Genomic DNA, 21201 nt, shown 5'->3' on the forward strand with positions numbered 1-21201 from the left:
TGCAGAATTTTATCTTTTAACAGATTTATGAACACTTTAGATATTCTGAAATTTCACATGTTGCTTTATTCTAAATAAAAAAATCAGAGATGAACAAACTTTTTACTCCACGTATTAGCTCATTAGTTTTTCACATAATAGTATCTGTAGTCTAAAATTAAAAAGCAGAAATACCTGTGATTTTATATATTCTGTATATTCATATTGTGTGTTTGTGTGTGTGTGTGTGTGTGTGTGTGTGTATATATATATATATATATATATGGGTTCACATATTAGTATCTGTAGCCTAATATTAAATGCAGAAATAGCTATAAGTAATGATATATATTAATATTGTGAGTGTGTGTATAAATATATATATATATATATATATATATATATATATGTATATATATATTGGTTGTTCACATAATAGTATCTGTATCCTAATATTAAATGCAGACATAACTGCAAGTAATTGTGTGTTTGTGTGAGTGTGTATATATATATATATATATATACACACACAAATATATTCTATATAAGTACCATATAACTTTTATCATACTAATTTTATAAAGAAAGCAAATAGAAGCAAAACAATTAGCATCAGGCAAAATGGATATATATATACTTTAAATAACATATATATAATAGGATCACAAACAAATGAAAGCCAAAGGTGATACAGTTATAAAACAATATCATTTTTCTCAGTGTCACCCACTTATGTCACATTTTCCCTCCTATACAAACATTATGGGTGTAATAAGTTGTATTTGGTGCCCCTACCTTGGTTCCTGATGCCCTGCTGGTTCTCCAGGCAGTTGGATAGGTAAGGGGCATTGGGGAACATCCGCGGTTGCCCCGTGGAGGCTTGGCTAGGGGGTGGTGCCCCGAAGGCTCCATACCTACATGCCCCCGCGGTGCCAGTGAACTGCCCAGAGAAATGGACGGTGAAGGCGCTCAGGCACTGCTCCTCATGCAGCTCCGGGTTCCAGGTTGGTTCCTGCTTGATGAAGGAATGAGAGGCGAGGGAGGTGTACGGGGCCCCCGGGGGGAAGTCCAGCACCGGGGCCCATTGGGCGCTGCTATTCACCGGCACGCTGCAGCTGCTGTTCCCGGCCAGAGAAGAGACTGGGGGTAGGAGGGTGTTCATATCCCGCACATCGGACCCCATCTGTCCTTTCACTTAGCACAGGTGACTACTCAGAGCTGACACAAGTCCCAAGCGCTGTCCTGATAGAGCTGTGCAGTGTGGGAGCTGCCGGAGCTTGTGTCTCCTCCTGGCCAGGTCCCTAATGTTCTAATAGTAAGGAAGGAGGAGTCTGCATCCCATTCATACACAGCACCCACCGCTCCCTACACTGCTTGGATCAGGACAGGAGGGAGGGGGTCTCATCTGTCCTACTTATTAAAAATCTGCCAGTGACGCACTAACCTCATATAAGCTACAAAAATAACATTGCATGGGTTCAAGGATGCTGCAGAAATTAATTGGATCCTGTAAGTATCGTCATCTCTATGGACTTCTCTCCTCCTTTTGTGATCCTCATACCACTGAATGCTCAGAAGAAATCCTAAAACTTACATTGCATGTAAATGTATGTATTAGAATTATAGAATATAGGTATGGTGATTGTGTGATCTGTGATATTTGCAATGAGAATATAGATATGTAACGTGATCTATGGCTGTGTGGGCAGGTGGAGGGATACAGAGTTATACATGGATGTGCAATATTGTAATACATAGATAAGAAAAGAGAAAGAAAGACTGGCTGATCCAGTAAACCAGGAATGGATTTTGTTAGCAAATGTTTTCAATCCTGAACCAGATCCATTCCAGGTTTCCGGGATCACCCAGCTTTACTGATGAAAGTGTATCCTCTCCAGCCTTGAAGAGCTTTAATGAATCAAGTACAGTTCGAGGACCACATGAGTATTTGTATTAATATATATATCTGCAGTCAGATGAAACCATTTCTGGATTTCTGTATATATTATTTATTGGTAATTTAGCTGTTTGGCTTTAAAAAGATCATTAAGCCTACACTACCCCCCTCCCTCTACAGATGTATATTTTTACCAAGATACAACAACTGGCAGTCCTTCTGTGTGAATCAGACATCCAAGTGAATGCACTGGAGATTTATAGCCCCATAGACACCTATAGGAGCCGTGTCCCAAGGCAAGCAGACAGTCCCATACACACAGCAGATCCCAGCAAGTATACATCTGTGGAGGAGAAGGGGGATACTTTAGGTTAGGGAAGGGGGAAACATTATGACTTGATGATGTCTTTTTAGTAGGATATGTCTAGTCAGGATTTGTTGACCTTTTAAACATGGGAAAATCCTTTAAAATAATTTCCAGGATTTGGGGAACCCCTTCTATAATTACTATATCAATAGCTCACAGTCTATTAGTGTGATGGTCAGTAGGAAGAATCCCTCTTACATTGCTGGCCAGTGGGAAGAATGTTTCTCCTACAGATAGCCAAAATGATCTTTGGTGTCAGTTAAACTGACCTGAGAGGTCCAAGTTTCTCAGGAAACCCCTAGGAAAATCCCCTAAGGTTTCATAGAACCCTGGATGAGAAATATTGGTCTTGCTGGTTGCTGCAACTGCCAACATTTTTTCTTCCGGAATGTCATGCTGGTCCTTATTTTACTGTTTGGTGTTGTCTTTGATAAGCATGCAGGCAGCAAAGTCAGACCTCTTGGCCTGATCCTACAACTTTATAAACATACCAGTGGTGGCTGCCATTTATCTATCCTGATATATTCTACATTTGCAGCATGATCATATGTGTGCAGATGTACATACATGCAGCAGACATGATCCCTCAGTCTTAATTGTACAAACAATAGGCGCTCACATGGAACCATCTCACCATGCACCGATAAATGTGCAGAATGTACTCCTAGTTTGCTTTGAACATCCAACATGCAGCTTTTGTGCCTTCAGTAATGATAAGGTGTCCTGTGGAATTCCTAATGTAACAATCAGCACACTGAGGAATGAAATGTGCAACCAAAGCATCTGGTCAGAGGGACCTAATGTCAGTGCAGAACAATGAATGCATGGGTATTCATCACTGGAAACCTGAGCAGAAGCAGCAATGGATGAAATCATGTATGTGCTCTTCCTGTGCCCATGGCAAGTACGGCCATGCATGTGCTCTTTTACACCTCCAACACAATTTGCACTATGGCTGTTTTACTTTTTGCTGTTTTTATTTTTTTAATTTTGTAATATCATTACACACTTGCAAACTTGTTCCTACATGAGATCTTGTTGCACACATGTGATCTTGTTCTACACATGTGATCCTATTTCTCACATGATCTTGTTATGTTCATGACATGTTGTTCCTACATGAGATCTTGTTATACACAGGAAATCTTGTTCTATACATGTGATCTTATTCTGCTCATATGATCTAGTTCTAGTTATGAGATCTTGTTCTACACAGGAAATCTTTTTTCACACATGATCTTGTTATGTTCATAACATGTTGTTCCTACATGAGATCTTGTTCCACACATGAAATCTTGCTCTACACATGTGATCTTGTTCTGCTCAAGTGATCTTGTTCTAGATATGAGATCTTGTTCTACACATGTGATCTTGTTATGTTCATGAGATCTTGTTCTAGACATCTGATCTTATTTCACACATGATCCTATTATGTTCATAACATGTTGTTCCTTCATGAGAACTTGTTCTACACATGAGATCTTGTTCTGCTCAAGTGATCTTGTTCTAGATATGAGATCTTGTTCTACACATGAAATCTTGCTCTACACATGGGATATTGTTCTGCTCATGTGATCTTTTTCTACATATGAGATCTTGTTCTACACATGTGATCTTATATTCATGAGATCTTGTTCTACACAACTGATCTTATTTCACACATGATCCTATTATGTTCATAACATGTTGTTCATACATGAGAACTTGCTCTACACATGAAATCTTGCTCTACACATGTGATCTTGTTCTGCTCATGTGATCTTTTTCTACATATGAGATCTTGTTCTACACATGTGGTCTTATTTTACACATGATCTTGTTCTGTTTATAACATGTTGCTCCTACATGAAATCTTGTTCTACACATGTGATCTTGTTATGTTCATGAGATCTTGTTCTACACAACTGATCTTATTTCACATATGATCCTATTATGTTCATAACATGTTGTTCCTACATGAGAACTTGTTCTACACATGAAATCTTGTTCTACACATGTGATCTTGTTCTGCTTATGTGATCTTGTTCTACACATGTGATCTTTTTCTACACATGAGATACTGTTCTACTTACGAGAGCTAATTCCTTTAATGAAATGCAAAAATACAATCAATAACAGGGGTCAGACAGACCTAATAAAAACTTCTGACAGACAGGTTTTTCTTTTAATAAATTAATTTATGTTTTATTACAAAGGAAGCTGCTCCTATGAGGCTGCCAGCACTTTTCCCTAAAAATGTACACTGAAGCCACGCATGGATATTGTACAGGTATAGTAACTTCCATGCACATTCTTAGAGGTTACATCAGCTGTACACAGGCTTAATTGGCAGACTTGATATATAATTTAGTGTGGTGAGATGGTTAGGGGGTGTTTTGTATATCTTTAATGTTTAGATGTTGGCAAGTCACTTGGTTCGCTCCCTTGACTAGCACTATCAACCAAATCAAAACCACTAAAGTGATGAGCAGAATGTTGCATACAAATGCTGTAAAGAGCTGTATGCCATTTGCAGTTGATTTTAAAAAATATCAATGTGGAATAAGCCTAAAGCTACTTACATAAACTGGATGACAGTTTCCTGAGACAAACAATTGTTAAAATCTACCGTGTGTACAGTGATTCCCAGACATCGTTCTGCCGTGGTGGTTCACTAAACAACCAAGACTGTGATTTTCTATATAGGAGAACCCACTGGGGTGCCTCCTGCTCATTCTTCCTCATTCATTTTCATTCGTTCTACTGTTGCTGAAAATGATCACCAAAGATCATTTCCAGTGCCAGAAATCTGATGTCTATACTCGTAAGTGCATGATTGGTCTTAGAGCTTCACTCAGAGAGTTTAGGACAGGTTAGCTGCTACTTCCAGTCTTTTATCACTTTGGAAGTGTATTGATGGCTGTGTGTTTCCTTTCACATTTGATGCCACACTTCCAAGAGAATTCCCAGTATAAATCTTCAAGCACTGTCTGTTCACACTGATAAGTCAGCACAGAGGTGATCTGTCTCATCTCAGGTCGGTCAGATGGAAATGAGGGATCCAGGCTTAGACATAGCTACATGACATCCATGTGACCTTTTTTGAGGTCCTTGGATTAGTTGAAACTATAAAACTAAACTCTGATCAGGAAAGAAAATTTATAAATGCAGAGTATACATGACCATTTTAGAACTGTTTTAAGGCCTTCTTTATACTGTAAGAATGTTCTGTGCCATGTGTTATGCTACAATGTAGGGCCACTTGTGTTGGTGTCTATTGCTGACCCCCTATCTTTACAATGATTGGGGCAGCACATAAAATTAACAGAATGCGATGTATCATTGTAGAAATGCACAGCACTGCATTGCATATAATGAGAATATAAGACAGTGCATTCTATGTAGTGGCTTATGTTCTTACATATTGCACACTATATGAAGCTTTTTTTCCCCATTGGAGAAAAATACATTTATTTCCTGTTCTATAAATAAATTGTAAAATGTAATAAAAATGTAATAAATAAATTTTGAAAATACATTTTAAAAAAATCCCAAACATTTAGTAAACAATATTGTGCACTATGGGCAGCTCTCTCATTGACATGCTTTACTAATAAATGTTGAGCCACTGCTCTGACTCTGTGTGTAAATTTCAGCTTGAGCTATTGTGCTCAGCAAAGAACAGACAAATATGGTAAAAAGAGCCTAAAGCCTAATGGCATAACCGAACCCTGCAAGTGATTGGGGTACATACAAATAATACAAGTTTTCAAAACATATGAAAAATATTAATCAAAGTTTTATTTTGCCATTGTAAGGGAACAAGCAATCCTATCACACAGATTTAGGTTTTTGGTGGTCAGTCTGCTTTAAGATGAAAATTCTAGTGGAACCCAGTCCAAGCTTTTTGTTATGAACCTGAGTTTTATATATTTTATTTTGAGATCAGAAGGAGTGTGCGTGTAGGGGGGAGTCTCCCTCTGCCCTCCGCTTTAAACTTTGGCATGTTGTCATCGACATCTTAAGAACGCTGAGTTGGATGCTGCTAGGCCCACTCCACCAGGGGATTTGAATCACTTTCTGTCTGTCTATATTGTGCTTCCTCTGTAACCTTACAAGCAATGTACAACTGTAAAAACAGGCAGCAGACCAGTTATCTGTCAGGCCTGCAGAGGAACTCAGCGCAGTAATAAATAGTGCCTTTGACCTCCCTGTGGCCCCTGCTAGTACCAAACTATGCACAGACTCCATCCTACAGTCAGTGTTATTGGTCTGAGAATTCCAGCTTGTATCAGAAAGAAAAATGAGTGTGGATTATTAGAGACACGGAGTTCATTATCAAACTCTACATGGTACTGACTTAGGAGCTTCTGCTCTTTATTTCTCTTAAAGGGAAAGTGGGGTCTTGTATTCAACGTATTGTACATGATTTTTGTGCATTTAAAGACCATAGAAATTCCATAAATATCTATGTGCAGTATACATATAAGCTTGTTATATATGCATGCTGTTCTTCCTGCGTAGTAGTACAGCACAGCTATAGACGGGCATTAGTATGGTATAAAAATTAATAAAAGTAAAAAAATCAAACCAAACTTACAAAGTTTGTACAGCCAATCTATCCTTGACCAATTAACCCAGGCAATCTATGTGTTCTTCAGTGGAACTAAAATTTTGTTGGTGGCGGTGAGCTTTTACCATAATTGGCAAGTGCGTAAGTATGCATGGTCTACTTTATTATTATTATTATTATTATTATTTTTATTAATAATAATAATAATAATAATAATAAACAGTATTTATATAGCGCCAACATATTACACAGTGATTTACATTAAATTGGGGTTGCAAATAACAGACAGATATAGACAGTGACACAGGAGGAGGAGAGGACCCTGCCCAGAAGAGCTTACAATCTAAGAGGTAGGGAAGCAGCACACAATAGGAGAGGGATATGGAATGATGGGTAAGTGGTAAAGGTTTTAAGAGACAGAAGAAGACGCATAGGCAAGTATATAAATATGGGTTTTGGGTGCTCCTTTAAATGAGTAAGCCGAAAACGATGTGGAAGACTGATCCATACTTACTGGTTATTCCACACACTTACCTTTTTGTTAGTGATGGGTCCTGTGACCACTGCATCCTCTGAAGCTGCCATCTTTGCCAACAACTTTTGCAGATCCACCACAATCCTCCTTGGCCTTTGGACAACCAAGAATAATGTAACTCCTGCCCCTGCACAGGAGTTACATGGTTTCTGATTATTTTGTTAGTGATGGCTTCAGGATCCTGTGACCGCTACATACCCTAAAGCTACGTACACACGGCAGATTTTTATCGCCCGATAATCGGCATCGGCCAAATATCGGGCGAAAATCTGCCGTGTGTACAGTCGGTGTCGTCCATCGCCTGAACGACCGACCTCCACGGACGATGGACGACAGCCGATCGTAATGAAAGGGAAGGGGAGAGCGCGCAGCAGGGTGCCGCTCCATCGCTCTCCCCCTCCCCTCTCCATAGAGCATGAACGGTGCTGTATGTACAGCACCGTTCATGCATCGGGTAGTCCCTTGTCGTTGGAAGGGATCGTGAAAGATCCTTTCCAACGACAAAAATTGCAAGTGTGTACGCAGCCTAAAGCCCCCATCTTTACTACCAACTCCTCCAGATCTACCAGAAACCTCATTGACTTTGGATAGCCAAATTGATGTAACTCAGCCTGTATTCAGGAGTCACATTGTCCCTGGAGTCTGGGTCTATTCACGGTGGTGCCATACAGCATGGCACATGAACCGTGCAGTATAAGCAAAAAAACAAAATGCTACCAGACGCCAGGAACAAAGTTTAAGGACCAAAAAAGATTTTGCATGTATCCTTTTGCCAAAAACCACTACCTGCTGGTGACTTTTTGTATTTTGAGTAGTTTTAATAAAGAATTGGTATTGGAATAAAAGTCAATGGACCCTTTTGACTTTTTTTGGACACCTGTCTGAAGGTATTGTACGCCCATGTGAGCCTTGACCAATGATAATTGGGATAACACATGTACAGAAAGAGAAAATTTTTTAAATGTTTGAAACTGTTGGTTGTAGTTGGCGGTGTTTAGCAACATATAAATACTGACTGAGCAGTAGCTCTCAAAGACCAGTCTTTTACTGAAAAGCTGTAAACACTCACAAAATTTGATTATTAAAAAACTGCTGATATGAGTTCACCCTAGGAGGCTTATGTACTTATTACAGTGCAAAGTGCACTCAGGATGTGCCAAGTTCTGTAATCACTAGCAATCACTCAAAGAGCCTCTAAAGGCCCTCTGTAACTGTATGGGGTTAAAACCTGCAATGGTAGTATTCAGTTCATAAATTCATTTATAAATATAAATAAATAAATAAATATATATATAATTTCTCCAAAGAAGAAGTATTTACTAAAATAGCATGCAAAAAACAAACAAAAAAAAACACAATGAATAGTAAACATTTCTTTCATATAGCAGAATCAACTTTTTTTAAACAGGATTACATAGGTAAAAGGCCAAGAATAATTGATACATATCATACATACCCATTTCTTTCAGTGATGTGGGGAAACTTCCCTTAGGTCAATGCTTTTCACTGACATGTGTATGTCAATGTGTTAGGATTTGTATGGGTAATGGGGTCAGTGGTTGGATGGAATGAAAGCCAAGTGGATGAAAGAAAAAAGAGCAAACCCCTTTTACCATCATCATAGTTGCCCATTTTGCAATCCATCAAATCTACCAGGTTAACATAAAGGTTGCATGAACAAGCAGGTTGGCAAAACTGTGGGTCCTTCCATAAGGAATGTGTAAAGGATATGTTGTTAGAAACAAGTTCTAACAGTATTATAAATTTTGAAGAAGAGTAAGGAATTTCAATAGAGTATTGGGTTCAGAGCAGGGGGGTAAGACCCAGAATACGTCAAGGGTATATTTATGTGCTATTAACAGATATAGCGTATGGACCTACAGTTCAACCACTCCAAGTGGTAGTCTTGGCTGAGCCATATGTTATAGCTATCATTAGCTGAGACTCTACCATCTAAAGGGATTTATACCATTACTTTTTCCTATTGACTTTAAATTTAATTTAGGGGTCAATTCAGGTGAACTGTCGGTGAACTAAACAAAAGCAAGGTTGACCAACACTAGTTAGACATTGCATATATAGTGTTGTGTATGTAGTGTTGAAGTACAAGGGGTTCATGAATATAGAAATAGAGTATATAGCATTATATGTATTCTCCTAGCCTGTAATATACAGGTAGTCCCGGCTTACATTTGACATAGGGACTGTAGGTTTGTTCTTAAGTTGAATTTGTATGTAAGTCAGAAAAGGTACATTATTTTAATAAATGCAATTAGGACAGATATTTGTCTGAACATATTATTAGACAGTATGGTGTCAGGTACTGTATAACATCCTCACTGTGAGCTAATCACAAACAAAGCAAAAAAAAAACTTTATGGAATCTAGACATTCATTAACTTTTGGTTGCAAAAATAAACAAAGGCAGAGTTTGTCTTGGTCATTAAAGAGGTACAAGTGTTTGCAGAAGAGCTCACCCCCCAAGATCACCCACAACCTCAGTTGTGTTTAGCAAAAGATTTCTTCTACAAGTCATCTATAACCGCCCCCCTCCCTCCTTTAAGCCTCTGTCCTGCACAGGAGGGAGCAGGGAAGCCCCATTCTTATCTAGGAGGTGTCTGTATGTCAGATGTCCTTAACCCGGGAACTACCTGTATATAAATTTTGGTAAGATTTAAAAAAAAATACCAATGTGACCTTGTTTCTCCTGCTAAAATATTACATGGAATTAGAATAAAGCCCCATCTGAACTTAAATATTACATTGGTTTGGTGAAGTAAATTTAAAAAAATAGCATTTTTTTAATGTCAAACAAATGCATCCTAGAATTGTAAAAAAACTATCTAGTTAAGAAAGGATTTTTAGTATGTTGGCACTGAATTGGTTGAAGTAACCTCTGACTATGTATGTTTTGATGACCTGCAGGTTTGTGACAAGTCTACTTTAAGATTAGCACAGAATTTTTAGCATTGTAAAGAGATGTCTGGGTTTGGATGAATGATGTGTTTTCATGTTGGTATACTATTATCAGCTTGTTGCTTTGATGTCCTTTTTTTCGGAGAATTTACAGATTAAGGAGAAAAAAACCGGATAAAACTAGAGGACGAGAAAGAAAACAGTACCTTGAATGGTTACACTATGGATGGTGATCGTAGCTGTGTATCATGCACATTTAAGGGATTTTTGTAATGCAAAATGTCTGGAATCAAATTAGATGTCCACTGCAAACAGCCAAACAATTTATTATATTTGTGAAAAATGTGCAACCGCATTCATTAAACACTATGGGTCTGATTTATCAAAGCTCTCTAAGATTGGAGAGGATAGACTATCATGGGAGAAGCTGGGTCAGTCAGGTTCTTCCATCATAGTAATTTTCTCCAATCTTGGGGAGCTGTAATAAATCAGACTCAATGTGCTTGGTTACTTGGAACTCTTTTTGAATGTAAAAATCTAATTATAAAATCTTGTGTTTAGATACATTTGTGGGCTGACATTACCATGGCTATATACGTGATCCAAGATAATCAGGAAAGAATATTCTTTACAGTTTTAGTCAAAATGCCACCCTTCTAGACAGCTTAAAGATCGCTGGTGTCATCTTACTGGCTCTGCCTATTGGCGTTGTACTGAGAACAATGCAGACACCATCAGATGGAAGGTCGACCAGCCAAAGCTCAAAGAACCCCAACAATGACCCTAGGGTTCCAGATAACCCTTTATAGAGTCCTGGCTCTATCCAACCAACTGAATTAGTGGAGTAGTCCTTTTTCTTTTCTAAACACCCTACCAACATCAGTCAAGTTTCAATAATAACAACCTCAAGCCATGATAGAAGATTGGATGAACTACTAATACTGTACCCCTTCCCGTTCTCTTCCTCATGTACATTATTATAATTAAATAATAATAAACAATATTTATATAGCGCCATCATATTAGGCAGTGCTGTACAATTAAATAGGGGTTGCAAATGTCAGACAGATACAGACAGTAGCACAGGAGGAGAGGACCCTGCTCAGAGGAGCTTACAATCTAAGAGTGTATAAATGTCAGTTATACATGTCAGTTTTTCCATTACAGACCTCTAGAATGCTTATTAATTACCCACCCCACTGTAACTTGCATTCTCAACGTGCTGAAAAATATATATATCTCTGGAAATGTTGGTATCTCCTCATTGTCTGTAATTTTAGGGCTTATGATCCCATAACTCAGTTTCACCCATAAGAAACATATGAACCAGGAAGAGTCATCTACACCCCTCGTTATTTAGGGCTCGTTTACACCACTAAGCAGTACAGCACAACACGTGTATTTTTCTACCTTATGGCATGTTCCGGGACACAACCCGATTCAGTACAGATGGAAATAGGTGCAGTCAGCATTTTTCACAGTGCAGTAGTGCAGAGATGTACTGGGATGCCATTCAAAAAACTAAAATTCAATATTGTAAGTCTAGCCTTGAATTATTTTTTTTGTTTTTTCTCTTTACAAATAAAAATTTTGAAGCATTATGTTTTATTTCTAGTAACATAGCAATCATTTTGTACAGAGAATGTTTAATTACACAGGGTTAAAAAACGCCTGTTAAAACAGTAAACGTAAGGGAGTTTTTTTTAACATGGAATTCAGCCTGTTCTATTTCTCTAAGGTTGTTGTTTTCTTTTCTATACCCTTGTTGTTTCTATTTAAATGGAGTTTTATTTACCAGTTTTAAATATATTTGAATGTGTAAATTTTTTTTCTTTATCATTCCTATAACATCTTTTTCTTGCACATAAATTTTGAAATTTCGAAAATGTGTTTTTATTTCACAATACTAATAAAATAAAAAGAGCGGTGCCTGGCCATTTTTTGACTGGCCTGTCTAAGGCTGGGTTCACCAGTAGAGCATGTGCCAGTCATTCCTACTGGCATCCAATGTACCTGTCCAGTACTCTACAAAGCAAACCGTCATACATTGTGGTTTGTTGCCTAACAGACAATATGCAGAACTTCTTGGTGAACTTTGGTGCATTAGGCAGCTTGTAAAAATGCAAGGGCTGCCGTAACACAAAAACATAAACATGATGCATGCCAATATATGGTAATTAAATGCAACAGCTTGAACCCAGCCTATGTGATATCTCTACAGTTCAGGAAACATTTCCTTTCCTTTCTGATTCAGTATTGTAAATGTTATGATTGAATCTGGACAATAGGACATCACACTAGATTGGTCTATGATTTACACATTTCTAAAACAAAATGAAAAATGTGGACATTTTATGTATAAATACATTATAAATTATATATATATATATATATATATATAGATATATATATAAATATATACTATACTGTAATATAAATGTAATATTTGTATTGCATACTGTCTTACTATTGGCTTATAAATACAATTATAACAACCATAAAAATTGCTGAGATGGATAGAATTTTACTGAGGGACAAAAACATACATTTTAAGAATGACTCCATCTCTCTTTCCGCTAGTTTGTTGGTCAGCACAGTGACAAATTTACTGTGAACAGAAATCATGCTGCTTTGAATTGTTTTTATAATCATCATATATAAAATATCACATGATACAAGAGGCAGAGCTTGTACAAAGTTACTACTCAGGTATGCATGGGGCACCATGTTGTTTAAATTCACTTCTGCATATTTGGTGGGCGGCACGGTCATGGTTGTGCATATATTTGAACAGTGTCAGAACTGCATATTGGCATCTCTGCCACTGCAAAAAACATTTACATGAATATTAACCAATGGTATATAAAGCCAAATTCAATATATCAGTCACAAAAGTATTCACACTTATTCACATTTCAAATTACTGGCAAACATTCTAGGAATTTTAAAAAGTTGCTGTTGTGTATTTACATTTGAATTTGCACATAATTGGGAATTTCAAATGAACCAAGCTTCACCTTATTTTCTTACACAAATTTACCATACACATACAAAACAACTTTTGGACCTTTGGTATATCACCTATTTATTTGTAGTGTATTTTAAGATTTGATTTCATTTTGAAAAGGGGTAACACCCCCATCAGCTTTTTTTTTGCATTTCTGCACCTATTAGGGAGATCTTTCTTTACGTTCTTTTTCATGAGATACAGCAGGAAGTAAGAGGAAATCTCACCTATTAGACCAGTGTTTCTTGACCTTCTTAACACAGGGGAACCCTTGAAATAACTTTCAGATCTTTGGAAACCCCTGGTATTATTACTATATCCACCACTCACATTAGTGTGGGGGTCAGTTAGAAAAATGCCTCTTACATTGATGCTCTTTGGGAAGAAAGTCACCATTACAGATAGATCAAGAACCAACAAAGACAGAGATTTAAGCAGGGTTTTTCGGCACAAACCATGTATTCAACATACATTAACAAAATTTGTAATAGGGTTTGTACATTAAAAAATACCACTGTACACAACTAGTGGTCAGGTATAATCATTGAAGTCATATGATTACCTAATACAATAAACAGTAATCAAAGGTTGGTTTGAACCACCTTATTATCCTTGGGGTTCAACCATAGACAAAGTGATTTTTTCACTAGACATATAACAGCTATCAACTTACATATTGTTGACCATATACAATGTTTGATCATCAAAGCATGTTGTTGGATATACTCGACGCGTTTTGCCTGATACGGCTTCTTCAGGAGTATTGACAGCATGCGTAGATTGTCTGTGTCAATTGCATATGGATTTGTGGAACAAAAGTGGATGGTATGAAGTTGAAGGCAAGATCAGAGAGGTATAAGTAGTGTGGTATTCTACATGCTAAGGTCCTTGTGTTTGAGTCAGGAATCTTATATAGTTGATCCTAGGTGTATTCTGTATACCAGATAGAGAATTTGTAAGTATGTTACAAACACCTCCTGGAGAGATGTGCAGGACAGCAGCTGGAGACTCAGCGTGTAGGGAGATCTGTGGCTGGAGACTCAGCATGCAGCTGGAGACCCAGCATACAGGAAGATCTGGTCCCTCAGTCTTTGTTGTTTCTTGATCTATTGAATAATGAGGGTAGGCACGTTATTGCTCTATTTACAGTCACTGTGATTTACCACCACCATTGCCACATCTCCACCATTACAGATAGCCAAAAAGATCACTGGTCTCAGTTAAGCTGACCTGAGTGGCACAAATTCCTTATTGCTTAAGGAACCCCCTGGCATTCTTTTGAAGAACCCTAGTTGAGAAACCCTGTTTTAGACAGTGGGTGTCCCCATTTCACAGCTCACAACTGGACTTTTTTGGAACCAATTTGCTCTGTCCTTTCTCTTCAAATATCCCTCAAAACAGTTTTACATGCACAAAAACTTTATTTTGACTCCTAAATCAATGTTTCTCAACCAGGGTTTTTCTTGAAGGTTACCAAGGGTTCCTTGAACAATGAACAATTTGAGCCTCTCAGTTACCATTGAAAGAAATGTGCTCTGTTAGGGTAGCATTCTACTCATTGACTAGTAGAGTAGAAGGCATTCTTCCCAATGATCACAACTCAAGTGTACCATGTGCTGCAGATATTGTTCGGCGTTCCTCAAGACCTAAACATTATTTCAAGGGTTCGTCCATGTAGTAAATCAGCGGTCCCCAACGAGCGGTCCACAAGAACATTTTGGTGGTCTGCAGCTCTGGCCCGTGAACCCCCCAGCTGGGTTAGTAGAAGGATCCCACTTAGAGGGGCACACCGGCCAGAGACTCGGACCATGTCTCCCGCATGCATCACAGGCTCAGGACTGAGGGTTTATCTGGACACAACCCACCAACTCTCCCATCGCAGGCTCAGACCTGCAATGGGAGAGCGGTCAGGTCCTGGCATCATGACGTCACACTGGGGGTAGTTTCTTACTCTTTGAGTGACACACGGCTCCCAGCGCATGCGCGATCCGGAGTCCGTAAATTTAGTGGTCTGTGACGTCCAAAAGGTTGAGGACCACTGCTATAAATGATTGGGTTTAGTATTTTAAAAGATCAGTTAAAAAAAGGGACAATAAAAAGCACGTTCAGGTTTTACCAATCATACATTACATACTAACTCTATATGGTCCACATCGATAGGAATTGGCATGGGTGTTTCCATTACATACTTTGTGCTATAATGTGTCCCTTACTCCTTATTTCAGAAAACTAGGAAGGATGCCATTGGATAACTTTCTGGATTTCATATTGTGCTAACCATTGCACCATCGAACTTGGTTTTTACATAATGTTCTGTATCAGAGACAAGAGCAACCAGGATCGATCGCGGATGAATCTCAACTATAACAATCCAATATTCCAAGGCTCCAATGTTCCACACTTTTCCGGCTCAATACTAAAAAAAAAAGTTATTCAAATATATTTTAATAAACACAATTTTACATCTTTAACATTAGGAAAATTACAATATTATTTTTATATAGACAAGAGGACTAAAAACAAAAATTATGTATTATATGATAAGGGTATATTGCTTTTAGCCAGGCTTATGCTTTGAAGGTGTTCTTAATGATGGATACATTTACATTGATGTCTGTGGTGTGAGGTCAGACAGCCAGGCACACAGCGTTTTACAAATGTCTTAATGGCTCCTAATCCCCTCCACTTTGCTCTCTGCACACGCTTTTATTAAATCCTTCATGTTTTATTCCCACCTTAGAGCTGAGCCAGAAAAAATTAAGCAGTTATTTGTAGCCGGTTCTATTATTTTACCGTAAATCTTTTAAATTCTGGAACTAATTACACAGAGGATATGTCTCAATTTGTTCTGCATTAATGCCACTGCCGGGGCCATAGTCAGAGCTGATTCTCAGCTTTGTGAAATTGATGAACTGAGACTAGCCGGAGTCCCAAACAAGCATCTGGAATTTCAGTCTGAGGTTACAAGGAACAGCCCCTGACCCCACGATCAACTTTCCGAGGAGAGAAATCAGTGCGGAGCTCACACACGAGGCACCTGTACAAAAAGAAAGAAAGGCCATCTTATAGCTGACAATTTTTACAAACAATTTAGGGAACATTTTGCAATTGAGCCACTGTGGTTGTTTTAATAAAAAGTAGAGGCCGTTAATTAGGCAAAATGATTATACACTGAGCTTTGTTGGTTAAGCAGTGTCAAGCAAATCAACCAATCTATTAAAATAAAAAATAAATTGAAAACATTAAAAATTAAAAACATTTACCCTGCAAGGTGAACAACCTCAACCCTATTCTAGGGCCAGTGTCAACGGATGTTGATGGGCCAATGCAGCATGCATTTTACATCAATTTGAGACACTTCTGACATCATTCATGATTCACTTCAATTGACCTTCTTCAGCTATAGACTTGTATGAAGAGTGAAATGGTTCTGAAGTGAACAAAAATCTGTGGATACCGAAAATTCCATGCTTGTCATATTTGCATCTTGGTGAGGGCCAGTACTGGGTGGCTTCTTGGTATTTATATCATATTAAGGACCAAAGTTTTTACCACTGATTCTTGCCCTTTCCCTCTCTGGTAGTTTGCAGTGCACCCCCTTAAGCCAGAGATATTGGGGTAAATGCCTCCATGTGCTCACTGATTCCCAATGCTATAATTCCCATGGCCTGGGTGAGCAGTCACTATATTAAAAATTGTTCCCATACTCCTAAATTAGTGGGTAGTCCCCACAAAATACATTAAGCACAATTCTCACAAACAAAATTTGAAATTATCTGTGTTAGCACTTTACCCTAACCTGAGCCTTAACAGCCTAATTTGTGAGTAAATGGTTCTGATTTATTAAACTTATCCACAGCTGGAGAGAATACACTTTCATCAGTAAAGCTGGGTGATCTAGCAAACCAGGAAAGGATTTCTTCAAAGTTATTAGCAATTTGCTAGCAAAAATTTTGTACCCTGGACCAGATCTATTTGCTGGATCACCCAGCTTCACTAATGAAAGTGTATCCTCTCCAGCCTTGGAGAGCTTTAATAAATCAGGCCCTATGATTGGACTGACATAAGATTGGACAAAAGTTTAAATAATATTTTATTTGGAGGTCAGTTTTGTTGACATGAATAAATTATGTGTTTTTATTATTCAATTAAAGAAAGTAAAAGTTTTTTTGTCATGAATTCACAGATTTTTTGCCTTAAAAGTCCTATTTCCTTTGTATGTTATTGGATTGATATCCATATATGAGATTTGGCTTGATTAGGTTCATGGTGAAGTAGAGGTAACAAGGTAACGGTGACCCAGCCCATTAAAGCCATTCAATCTACTATCTCAGAGAAACCTAATTCCTTTTATGTTTGATATAATATTAAATGTAAAATCCAGACCACACTGCTATTTTAATTTGTTTTGGATATCATTGGGCTGAGTTAAATTACCTTAATTGGAAATGCCTTCCTACTGTTGTTCAAAACTAAGAATTCTGGCGGGAACAGCTCACCATTGTTGGTTTCGGAAATATGCAAACAGCCTCAATGTAATTCAGTTTGCATCAATCAAACTGGGTATAAATACCAAATTTAATAGAGTTTGCTTTATAGTTTTAAAGCATCAATAAGCAAAATTCTAAGACAATCCAATAAATCTAAGTGTCTGGTAAATAAAGAAACCATGCCTTTTGTCTATTATGGGCAAAAAGATACTGTACATTTTTTTAACCTCCCTAGCGGTTTATTTCTTTCCGGTTTTTTATGTCTAAAAGCGGTACATTGTTTTTCATGAAAATTTATTTTACAGTATAATATAATAGAATGAGTATAATAACGTTTGAAATACAAAATCATGTAAAAATAATAAATTGAATAAATTAAAAAATCTATATATTGAAAAATAAAAAAATGTCTCATTTAAAAAAAAAATATTTAATTTTAATAATTAAAAAAAATACATATTATACTCATACTAATATATATACTGTAAAATAAATGTTCTTGAAAACAATGTACTGCATTTATACATATAAATCCAATGTATTGCATTGAATACAGTTATTTTGTATTGAATGCAATACAAATGGATTTTGAATTTCCCGCCGAGCTCCGCCGGCAACGTACACACGCACCTACGTCACCAGGAACTCCCGGGTGACTCACCGGGTGCAGAAGCCGGAAGAAATGAGAAGAAGACGGAGATCGAGGCAATGGAAGACACGGGACGCCGGTGGATCAGGTAAGGCTCTATTTACTATTGCCTCCCATAGGATTACCTACCCGGAGTGTGACTCGGGGTTACCGCTTTCAGCAACTTTTTTCTACCCCGAGTCACACTCGGGGTTACCTCTAGGGAGGTTAACACCCACAACCCTCTAGTTGTAATTAAATTCACACTGCTACATATTCACGCTCACAGCCACTGCAAAATATTTGGCCCTTCTGGGCATTATCAATTTCAGGATCTCCCTCCATTATGCAGTATTTGCACCTAGTCGCCAAACTGTAATCTAGAACACCATGATGACATGACAGGACTAACATCATTACTCTAACACAAAAGAAAGATAAAACCCTTATAGTAAACATAATCATTATACCAGATGCCACATCCCAATATAAATAATAAGACAACATTAAAAATAGGACTTTTAAGGCATCTATATATAACACCAAATATAAACATGAATATATATATTTTTTGAAAAGTGTATCTTTATAAAAATAAATCCACAAAAATGGCTCTCATAGATAGCTGCACATAGTTGCCAAAACAATAGACAATGCAACATCACATAACATTAGCCCAACTTAGGTATTTTTGGCACTTATGGAACAGAGAGCAGAACATTCCCTCAATGATATATACAAGAGATCAAGAGTGAACAAATAGCAAATGTTCAATGTTAAGGTAAGCACTGACACAAAAACACACCTTTTGGAGAATGAGGAATTATTAATATTAGCCAGTATTTATATAGCACCAACATATTACGTAGCCCTTTACAAATTTCATAGTCATATCACTAAGTGTCCCTCAAAGGGACTCACAATCTTATGTCAAGCAAATTAACCTAACTATACCTGGAGGAACCCCACACAGACACAGGGAGAACCTGCAAACTCCATGCAGATAGAGTCCTGGCCAAGATACAAACTGGGACCTAGTGCTGAAAAAGCCAAAGTGCTAACCAATGGGCCAACCATGCAGCCTATGGAATGGTAAAGATTCTGATTAAATTCTTGTTGGTGTCACCTTGGTGTCTTGGTGACTCATTCCATGTACATGTGTCATAGGCACAGGTGCTAAAGGAATTACAAAAGACTGCTTTAAATTAATATCAGAATTCAAAAAAATAAATATAATAAACACCAGATTGTCTCAAATGATGATTTTATTCATATCCACTTGGAGTTTATCTTCAATCCCAAAGAGTTCATCTATTCCTATAATATGATAATTATGTCTCCTATATATCTATCTTTAAATCAAGCCCGTTATGTTACACTCCACAATGAATTATTGTTTAATGGTTTTCTCTTCTCTGGTTACTTAATGAGTCCTGATCAGACATAAGGAGGAACATATTTCATTGACAGCAACAGGGAGAAAAGATAATATGAGTATCTGAGCATAAAATCAATTTTCCACTCTTTACGTAGAGGGATATTAATTGTATAGCAATCTGTATCAATTCTATAAATCATGCTGTAACTACACAAGGATGAAGGTACAGTTCTCTATAACAACCAAGACGACTTAACTCTTCAAATGGAACCAATCACCAATAACAATGGCTCGACATATTCTGCAGATCCATAAAAGAGCCATGTAGCAAATTTAACGTAGAACGTAGGTAAATATATCTAAACTCCAAACACCAAAACGTTAAATATTGCTGCTTACCAGCTCTTTACCATTTTCTATTTATTTTCACCTGTTGATCCTGCTAGTCACACAATACCTAGGGTAGTCCACAAAAATTGTTAGGAACAAGAGAAACTGAGATCAGTCAGCACAGGCAGAGAGTGCAGGAAATTATCTGCTCACAAGATTTTAGAATAGATGTAACTAAATGCTTTCAATGTTATGTTTACCTGACCAAAAGGAAGCAAATAAGTAATGTTCTTCTAGAGGTCCTTGAAGATACCTTCAACAGCTTCCTAAACTCTGCCATTATGGTGGAACTTTGAGCCATTTTGATATGCAAAGTTTCAGCATTTTATAATAGTGCCAAAGCTTGCTCACCCATTCAGAAACCATATATTTCTTTTGGCCAGTAGGGCTGTCCATAACAATGGAATGCATTGGTTAGATGCTAGGTAGGATCAAGTAATTACCTAGAAGTGTCAGAGCTTGGATTTTTAGACTAGTTTGAGATTTAGGTGTAATGGAAGGTTTATGGAAGTTAACAATAAATGCCACAAGATGATTCAAACAGTTATTACCAGCATGAAACTTAATGATGCAACTGCCTGGCCAAAGAAGCCCTCAAGCCTGTTGGAACAGTGTTACAGTCTGTGGTTGCTTTGGATGTTGAAATCTAGGTTTAGTAACTTTATGTGCCCAAAAAAGAAGTCAGCTGACTACCTGAACATACTAAATGACCAGGTTTTTCCATCAATAGATTTCCTCTTCTAGGATGGCACAGGCATATTGCAAGATGCCAATGCCAGGATTCATTGGGCTCAAATTGTTGAAGAATGGTTCAGGGAGCATGAGATATCATTTTCAGACATGGCTTGCGAACCAGAAAGTAGAGAAGACTTTACTCAGTAGTCCAACTCTTTCACCATCAAAAAAAGATCTTGGTGAAAAATTAATGTAACTCAGGATGGAAATGAATGTTGTTACAATGCATAAGCTTATTAAAAAAAAACCATGTTGAAGGTGTGCCGTAATCAATGAACTTTTCAATGAACTTTTGAAGTGCGTGACTTTTTTTGGCCAGGCAGGGTT

General features: G+C 37.6%; 1 protein-coding gene and 1 long non-coding RNA gene across 4 annotated transcripts in view; one reads left to right on the forward strand and one right to left on the reverse strand.

Moving 5' to 3' along the window:
- The window catches only part of WT1 (WT1 transcription factor), a 41900-nt gene extending 40574 nt beyond the window's left edge, over window positions 1-1326 (reverse strand). For all 3 annotated transcript variants that reach the window (XM_072421878.1, XM_072421876.1, XM_072421875.1), the window contains exon 1: window positions 775-1326. In XM_072421878.1, the coding sequence (XP_072277979.1) occupies window positions 775-1162 (388 nt within the window). In that variant the 5' untranslated portion in view covers window positions 1163-1326. The remainder of the gene's footprint in view (window positions 1-774) is intronic.
- Window positions 1327-1468: 142 nt separating this feature from the next.
- LOC140337972 (uncharacterized) lies at window positions 1469-17419 on the forward strand. Its single transcript, XR_011922162.1, has 2 exons — window positions 1469-1586; window positions 15479-17419. It is a non-coding gene; the product is annotated as an uncharacterized lncRNA (long non-coding RNA).
- The last annotated feature ends 3782 nt before the right edge of the window (window positions 17420-21201 follow it).

Source organism: Pyxicephalus adspersus, chromosome 9 (assembly GCF_032062135.1).
Source record: "Pyxicephalus adspersus chromosome 9, UCB_Pads_2.0, whole genome shotgun sequence".
Taxonomy (NCBI): domain Eukaryota; kingdom Metazoa; phylum Chordata; class Amphibia; order Anura; family Pyxicephalidae; genus Pyxicephalus; species Pyxicephalus adspersus.